The 8,585-nt window shown below is 55.7% G+C and overlaps 1 protein-coding gene across 1 annotated transcript in view; it reads right to left on the reverse strand.

The window, feature by feature from the left end:
- Nucleotides 1–8,513, reverse strand: part of AANAT (aralkylamine N-acetyltransferase) — a 9,906-nt gene extending 1,393 nt beyond the window's left edge. Inside the window, exons 1-4 of the mRNA XM_008640621.2 lie at nucleotides 5,010–8,513; nucleotides 1,580–1,888; nucleotides 667–821; nucleotides 4–327 (exon numbers count right to left, since the gene is read on the reverse strand). Of these exons, the coding sequence (XP_008638843.1) occupies nucleotides 4–327; nucleotides 667–821; nucleotides 1,580–1,736 (636 nt within the window). The 5' untranslated portion in view covers nucleotides 1,737–1,888; nucleotides 5,010–8,513. The remainder of the gene's footprint in view (nucleotides 1–3; nucleotides 328–666; nucleotides 822–1,579; nucleotides 1,889–5,009) is intronic.
- Between the last annotated feature and the right edge of the window lie 72 nt (nucleotides 8,514–8,585).

Here is an 8,585-nt window from a genome sequence, read left to right on the forward strand (position 1 = left end):
CACGGCGGGACCAGAGTCGGTGCACCAGCCGCTGTTCCTGCGCATGAAGGCGTGTCCCCGCACGGGGTGCTGCATCTCCACGAAGGCCAGGTCCTTCACCGTCACCTCGCAGGGCCCCAGCGCCTCGAAGCCGCACTTCTGGTAGAAGGGCACGAGGAAGGCCTCGCACATGAGCAGGGCGCGGCGGGCGAAGGGCAGGCAGCGCAGGTGCTGCAGGTAGCGCCACATCAGGATGGAGCCCTTGCCCTGCTGGCGGACGGTGCGGTGCACGGCCAGCACGTGGATGTGCACGGCCGAGCCCTGCGGCTTGTGCAGGGTCAGCGCTGCCTGCGAGGGGGGGACAGGGGTTATCCCATCCTGCTTCTTCTTCTCCACCCCAAAGAACCAGGGTACACATCCACCCCATCCCTGTTCGCCTCCCCCCCATCGTCCTCGGAGAGTTTTTAATTTTAAAATGAATGTTGAGGGGAATTACTTGGCGTATTTTTTAACAGCACCGTTTAAATTAATTAATGAGAAGGTTCATTTTCACCAGAGCAGCCCTGTAGCGGTTAGTCCTAGGAGAAGATTTTGGGAGTAGCCTCAGGGCTCCGGGGAGCTTCTCCTGGTCCCCAGGCTCTGGCAGTGCCTCTCCGAGTGCACAAGGTGGGAAGGACTGGGTCTCACCTGGCTGAGCCTCTCCTGGTCCCAGAGGGAGCCGATGATGAACGCCACGAGCCGCCCTTCCTCAAACCAGCCGAGGGACAGCTCTGGGCACAGGTTCAGAAAGTGGCGGATCTCATCCAGGTGCAGGGGACAGTCCCCAGAGACCGATATAAAGGCTGGAGGGGGACAGTGGTGAGCACTCTGGTGAGAGAGACAAAGCACCCCCGGCCCAGAAAAACTCCCAGCATTGATGTAGGGGAGGGAAAGTGGGACGTGATGGGGAGAGATGGCATGTGTCCTGCTGCCTGCTAGGTCTAAAGGAGTTCTGAGGGACATGGATGGTTCCAGGGAGCAGTTCTGCTCCTCCAGAAGCAGTTCCCCATGGCCCAGTGACCGGCTTCTAACTCTGCGGATTCCAGAGCTACAGCAGCGGGTGCTGAATTGAACCCTCCCTCCTGGCATCTCCCCAGCCGCCCCTGCCCTTGGAGAGGAGGGAGAAATGGGCTGGGTGAGGCTGGGTGAGCGAAGCTAGGGTGGAGGAAATGGGGGAAGGTTGCCAGGATGGCATCTGAAAGTGCCCCTGTGCAGTAGGAGGCAGACCATGGTGTCCTTCCTCCCACTTCCCCTTTTCCTATCCTACCCACTGGCTCTCACAGGGCTGTTTTGGGAAAGCTGCTCCTCACTGACCTGGTCCTACTCAGCATCACCTCCCAGCATCCCCACCCCAGGGTGAGCTGGTTCTCCAGCTCATTAACCACAGTTCCCCCACCTCTTTAGGGAGCCCGCGGTGGCCTGGCCGCAAGTCACGGCCACTGCATCCCTCCCACGAGGGCACACATGGGGGAATTTGCCATTACAAGGAGCACAAGAGAAAAACAGATGCAAAGGGATCCAGCTGATGCCACCAGCAGGACCCCCCGGGCCCCCTCCTTACCTTCGCGCTCGATCTCGAACACGCTGACCGCGTCCTCGGGGCTGAGGCAGCGGAACTCGCTGGCGGGCAGCGTGTGCCGGCGCTGGCCCCCGGGCGAGCTGCGGGGCGACCGCAGGTGGACCGGCTTCAGGAAGGGCAACGCGCTGAGCGCCGACATCCTCCCCGTCCTCCTCCTCCCTCTCCTCCTTCTCCTCCTCCTCCTCCTCCTCCTCTCCCTGCCTGGCTCCCTCTGTTCGGGGCAGCCTCTGCCGGCTCCCACGCCCTTTATTCCGGCCAAGCTCCTGCAGCACCGTGAGCCAGCGGAAGCACCTGTTGATGACAGACAGGATGAGGCAGCTCGTCCCCCTTTCCCATAGGGGTGTGTGTGTATGTACAGCAAATGCCCGCCCGCAGTGACCCCAGCCGCCCTCCCTGTGAGCTGGGGAACACAGGAGGCTGGCACCAGCTGTGAGCTGAGCAAACCCCGGCGTGACAAAAGCACAGTGATCCAGGTGGTGGGACAGAGCAGGGAGAAGGGCCAGGGCTGTTAGAAGCGGTGCAGGTGTGGGGCTGAGCATCCTGCCCAACATTGCCCAGCCCACGGCAGTGGGATGGGCAGGAGAACCCCAGAGCAAGTCCAGCTGCTACCCTGGGGACAGGCAGGGTGGGATGTGGCTGCAGGAAGCCAAGAGCTGTAAAATAAGCATCTATCTGTGTGAAAGTTCCCTGTGATGCTCTGGTGCGAGAGGTCAGTGCCAGGCCACAGAGGTGCCCTGACAAGGACACACATCAGGCAGCCAGAGCCACCTCCTCCAGACAGCAGGAGCTGACAGGATTTACTCCCTTCTCTAACTCACTCAGCAGGTGAGTGACACAGTTTAACCTCTGCTGGCTCTTAGGTCATGTCCACGCTCACAGAGCTGGGTCCTTGGCAGGATTGAGCAGGTGACTGAGGCTAAAGCCTCGGGTGTCCTCCCTGGTGAGGTGCCCTAGGAGCTTTAGGTGGCATGATCCCACCAGACACAGCCCAGGCCAGGCCAGGACACTCCACCTTCAACATGGGTTCCCCCAAGAGGGTCACCAACACCCGAGGCCATCCGGCAGCACCCATCCTGCACAGCCCAGACAAATCCCTTGACCTGGATCAGGGCCTGTAGCTTCAATCTGCTTCTGCTTTCACGTGTGAGTGAACCGAGTTAATAAACCCAAAGAGAACCACAAACTGAGTGAGTAACTTCACTAAGCACATGCATCCTGCAGACAGAAATTGTGAGAATGGCTATCAGAGCCATCCATTCAAACATCCATCTGAACTCAGACCAATATTCAAGCAATTTCCAGCAAAGCCAGGTCATTTTTGATTATTGTTTCAGAGGTGCCGGCTTTCCCTGCTAATTATAGGCTTGCCTCCAGCTAATAGGATTTATGGAAACAAAAGCATTACCAGCACAAACATTGCACAGGGCACCACCGGCGCAAGCTGGGAATTTTCCATCCCGAAATGCCGAGGGCTGGATGCTTGAAATGCCAGTCTTATCCCGTCTGAGGCGAGACAGGGTGGTCTCAGGATTTATTTTCAATGAATCACTGGTTTGGCTGTGGGTATGTGTCTAAGAGATCAGATCCATCAGGGAGAGGGGCTTTCCTTGGCAGGGGAATTATTTAGCATCTCCAGTTCTCATTCCAGTCACCAAGGACTGACTGAACTGGTGCTGGGAATAGGTGGTTCATGCTCCTGCAGGAGGGAAGTGAAATGGGGTGAGCTGGGGGTTGGATTAGGGACTCATCTGCATGAGTAAATCCCAGAGTAGATAAGAGGGTAAACTCAGGGGTCCTTGAAAATGCAGTGGGGGTTTGATCCTGGGGGCTGCTGAGTGCTTGGGGCGAGTTCTGGGGATGCTGCTGGGGAGATGCTGCTGGATCAGGCCCGGGGATGGCTGTGCAGGGATGGCAGGGCAGAGAGGTCAGTTGAATATGGCCTCAGGCAGGGCCGGAATTTCAGTTGCCATGGGAATTAGGGAGATGGATTGTGGAATCACAGAATGGTTTGGGTTGGAAAGGACTGTTAAAGGTCAGGTAGTCCACCCCCCTGCAGTGAGAAGGGACACCTTCCACCAGCCCAGGCTCCTCAGGGGTGTTTGCTCTCCAACAGCCACCATGCAGTGCTCACTGTCCAAGGACAAGTCTTCATCCCAGAGCATATGAAGGCTGGAAACAACTGAGCCATAGGAAGTCTCTATGGGAACATCTATGGAGCTGAAGGGGTCAAAACCTCGTGTTTAAGTGTCTGCTCCATTCCCATTAGAGAAAACTGGGAAAGGGCAATCAGGTCCCTCCAGCTGTTTTTAGAAACTGCCTGAGACCCCAACCAGCAACACCCTGGAGCAGTAGCCAGGGAAAGGAAAAGGTTGCTCCTTGCTTGTTTTCCTTGTATTTTTTCCCCTCCACCACGTTATTCCCGGCAACCCAGGTTATACAGCTGGAGGGCTGATATATTCATGTTTGTTTTCTGGAAATGAACTTCTTGCTTTGCTTCTCAGCTCCCTGAAGAGTGGAAGGTCTTCTGGGAAGGGGGGATGCATAGAACCTGCAGAGCACAGAGGAGCCAGCAGTGCTCCCTATCCCTGGAGAGAACCATGGGCTCTGCACAGCCATGGGGCTACCATGGGAAGCATCCAACCTTCAGAGGTGAAGGAAACTCTGCCCAGGTCCCAGAGTAAGTGAGAAAAAATGATGAGGAAAATTCTGTCTCCATGATGATCATCATCTGTCTTCTGATGCTCCAACAAAGCCTCCTATATTTGTTCAAGTCACTTATACCCCAGGCTGAATTTCGTGCTGTGACTCCTTGCCAGACTTGCCTGAGATGAGCCCACTACGCTTGTGTGTCATAGCAGTGAACCAAGAGTTTGCTCTGTAATTTTTCCCTGCCCTGACTTGTGTTTGTGCACCAGAAATGAGAGCATCCCCATGGTCCAGAGAGATGCTCACATGTAAAGAAACAGGCAGGTGCACAGTACCCCCCTGGCAGCATCTTTTACCAAGTTATGAATTGTCTGCCTGAGTTTGGAGGTGGATTTTTAAAATTACTTGATAGCACGGAGTTATTCACCCAGTTTTAAAGTCAAATACTTTAAAAAGTGCAAAAGAGCTTAAGTTCTTCCCACCCCCAGAACACGGAGGGTTTCAGTGAGAAGAGTCCCTACAGCTGGGTTTTGGGAGCAGGTGTTGGAAGTGTAGGGGTGAGATGGGGGCTGGGATGAGAGTCACACCCTTCCCTGTCCCAAAACCACTTCTCAGCAAGCTAAGCTCCCTATACCAACCTCCCACCCCTCTGGGGAAATCCCCCTCATCCTGGGATACCGGACCAAGTCACGGTGGCCAGGGGACCACCAGCTGTCCCCAAGGCTGTCAGTGCCCCCCAGGATGTGACAGGAATGTGGGTGCTTACCAGCCGGGGAGCCCACGCCGCTCCCTGCCCGCCTGGCTCCGGGGGTGCCGTCTCAGCGCTGGCTGGAGAGGAGGATTTGGGATTTTGCCTTCCCTCCACTGTCTGCTGCATCCTCCACAGCCCCTGCTTGTATATATTTGTTATTTATGGAGCACGTGATGACATCCTAAGGAGTTTAGAACTCCGATGAAAGACGGGGAGAGGTGAGAGGCTTTAAGGTGACAGGCCAGCAAAGGGATCACTTCAGGGTCTGTTGGGTTTTTTTCCCTGGCGTGACTGGCTGCAGAGGGATAAAGCATTTAGCTGATTGCCCTGCTCTGAGGGCCGGGCAGGGAGAGCAGGGGACTCAGCCAGGACAGGCAGCACTGTCCTGTACCTGATCCTGACCTCTCCAACAGCATCAGGAGCCCATAAGAAGCCAAAGGCAGCCCTGCCCAGAGTGGATGAGCTTTCTTTGGGGAAGGATGGGGAGGCTGCTGGTTGTGCCGGGCGTGATCATTGCTTGGGCTTGAGTGGGGGGAAGTTTCTCAGGGGAATCATCTGATTCCATGTAGGATGGGGAGTCAGACATAAGGTTTCTTGCCCAAGGAACTTATTCCAAAACCCAAGCATCTCTCCCCCATGCAGCCCTCTGTCCGTGGGTGCTGTTACATAAGAAACCGGACAGGCAGAGCCAGCAATGTTTGTCCCCATCAGGACACGTGTAATAAAAGGGAGATTATCCCAGAGGGGAGCGTGATGTCGGCATCATCATTATCATTGGGAAGCAGATGCAGTCCTGAAAGAAGTCTGGAGCAGAGGGCAGAGCTGGCTTTGCTCCACTGGAGACATTTCCAGGGCAGCTCTGGACCTGCTTTAGCTTCCAGCCATGGGCAAAGTGACCTGGAGCTACGCCCTTATCTCTCTCTTTTAAGCTTTTTCGTGGAATCAAAACAGAAGTATGACCCAGCAGCTTTCTACTCTTCAGAAATGGCTTTTTGGAGCAACTCCCAGCCATTAAAGCAGTCCAGCAAAGCAGAGGTTGGCCCGTGGCTGGAATAGTCAAGCAGGGATGCTGCATTCCACAGTTTTAGCTGCGTCTCTCTTCCTGCTCCCCACACAGCTGCAGAGGGTCAACAACTCCATTAAATTAGAGCCACAGCAGTGTGCCTGGATTTGCATATTTAGCAGCTCTCTCAGCATCTTCAAAGAGCCCCGAGCTGTCACTGTGGCCCCACAGCAGGGCTGGTCCCTCTGTTGGAGTACCCACTCAGGAAGACAGCAATTATCTCCGGGTAGGATTTGCAGCGAGGGGCGACATGTGGGAGGCAGATGAATCACGACTCGGCCCCCCCTCTGCCAGGGCTTGAGAATGAAGCCATGCACACGCAGCTCAGGGGCTCTTCAGCTGCGCCGTGCTGTGTCTCCTGCCCTGCCGTGCCCCATTATCCCGGTGCTCAGCGGATTAAGCTGCTTGTGGTGTCTGCAGCCCCGGCTTTGAGGCAGGGTCTGCCATCACGGGATTCAGATGGCATCGGGAACCTGTCCTGCGTGACGCCATTGGGGCGGTTTCTCTCTCAGACTCACGTAATTGCGTAATTCCCAAGCTGCTTTCCCTGTTTAGCACCTTCCTCTGGCTTAGCCATGGGCACCCACATTTTCAAGAGGGTGACGCTTTTCTCCTGGCAATGGCCTAGCAGCAGGGCTCTGCAGTTTGGCATTGCTGCAAGGTCAGCTGTGGGCTCTGATTTCCTTCTCCCTCATCTCCTCCCTTTTCATCGTTCGTGCTGGTGCTTGTCATTGCTGTAACTTCCCAGCAGGATGCAGCTCTTTGGACATAGTCGGTATTCTCAGCACTTGCCAGGCTGCCCACCTGCTGCTTCTATCCCCCAGTGCTCCCTCTCATGCTGCCAGGAGTGGTTTTAATTCACCGGCAGCTCCTGAAAAGCCAGCAGGCTTCCAGCTTTTCCTCTGGAGCAGGACATTGTGGTTTAGGAACCTGCCAGCTGCTGCTCTTTCAATATAGCAATGCAGGGCTCCTATGGAGGGTGGTCAGCCTCCAGCCCCGTGCTCTAAACAGGCCCTGGAGGGGCTAGTTCTGCTCTGTGCTCTGAAATGTTTATATCTATGTTTATATATTTATATATATAATATGAATAACACGCAAATATACATGTATATGTCTTTCCTCTGGCATATTCCTTTTGGCCCATCAGTGGCAGGGCTGATTCTCTCCACAGACACTCTCAGGGAGCTGGGGAAGGGATGAAAGGATGCTACTTCACAGCTTTTTTGGGTTCTCAGCAATGGTTAGGGGAAACAGGCTTTGAACTCTGGCTTTGACCTGCAGTAGATAAGCACGTGCCTTTGCAGGGCTGCTGTATCTTGCTACTCCTCTACCTTTGAGAAAAGAGAACAAACAAGTTTGGCAGACAGTTTCACCCACGTCTGCTTGGCCATGGCAACCTCAGCCAGAAGCAGGAGATTGGGTGCCAGGACCCAGCCAGGACTCTTTTGTCCCCTGCCTGGAGCACAGCACTGCTGGTGATTAACCTCCTCTCCTCTCTGTGATCTGGGGTTTGTAACTAGGTCATGGCCACTCATGGCACAGTCCCTGGGAGGAAGGGGGTCAGTGGGGGCTGCAGGAGCTTCTCTGGGAGGAGAGGGCCAGGCAGGTGGGAAGGGGCTCAGCAGAGGCAGCCCCACCCTCCAGTCCCGGACCTCCAAGCAGTTAAGAGCCAGTCTGGCTTTGGGAAGAGGAGATTCCAGCAGTCTGGCAATTGTTGTTGGGGCATCCTGCTGTTTACAGGAGCTGTCCTGCCTTTGATCCAGCCCCAACCCTGGCACAATGCTGCTGGGAGCCAGGGGCACCCCTGGAGATGGCTGGGGACCAGATTCCACCCGCAGGGAAGAAGAATCCTGGAGGGCAAGGCTGAGCCTGGGCCAACCCCATCGGGAGGGTTGTGAGGTCTTGGTCTCAGTGGAAAGGGTGAGAGGAGGGAGTGGAGGAGGATCGTGCTCGCATCGAGTTGTTCATGAACAGGGTGATGCTGCTCTGAGATACTTGTAGGAGAGCCAGCAGTGTTTGCTCAGGGCAGCACAACCAGAGAGGGAAGGGCTGGGAAATCACGATTCCTGCAGGATCATAGCATGGCTTGAGTTGGAAGGGCTCTCACAGACCATCTCATTCCCTGCCCACCCAGCCTCCGGAGGCTCTCTGGCCTCACAGAGACAGGATGAAGGATTGCCATGCCCTGCATCACTTGCTCGTATTTCTGTTCCCTGATGTTAATGGGGACACAGGGACTCCTGCTGAGCTCTTTGTCTGCGTGATGATGAAGATAAACCCCCAGCTGTCCCCGTGGGAGGGTCTGGAGGCATTCCCTGTGACACGAGCTGCTCTGAAAGACCTTTCCCGAAGGCACCAGCTCTTCCCAGCAGGGAAAGTACAGGGACTCTACGCGTCTGCGAAGCAGCAGAAGAGGGAAATACTGGGAGAACTGGCCAAGGAGGGGTTGCAGAGAGGAGCAGAGAGGGCTGGAAGACTCAACCTGCGCCCGAGCGCGGAGCCCCCAGCCCGACTGCAGCCCCGGGGCT

Source organism: Corvus brachyrhynchos, unplaced genomic scaffold (genome assembly GCF_000691975.1).
Source record: "Corvus brachyrhynchos isolate BGI_N302 unplaced genomic scaffold, ASM69197v1 scaffold148, whole genome shotgun sequence".
Taxonomy (NCBI): domain Eukaryota; kingdom Metazoa; phylum Chordata; class Aves; order Passeriformes; family Corvidae; genus Corvus; species Corvus brachyrhynchos.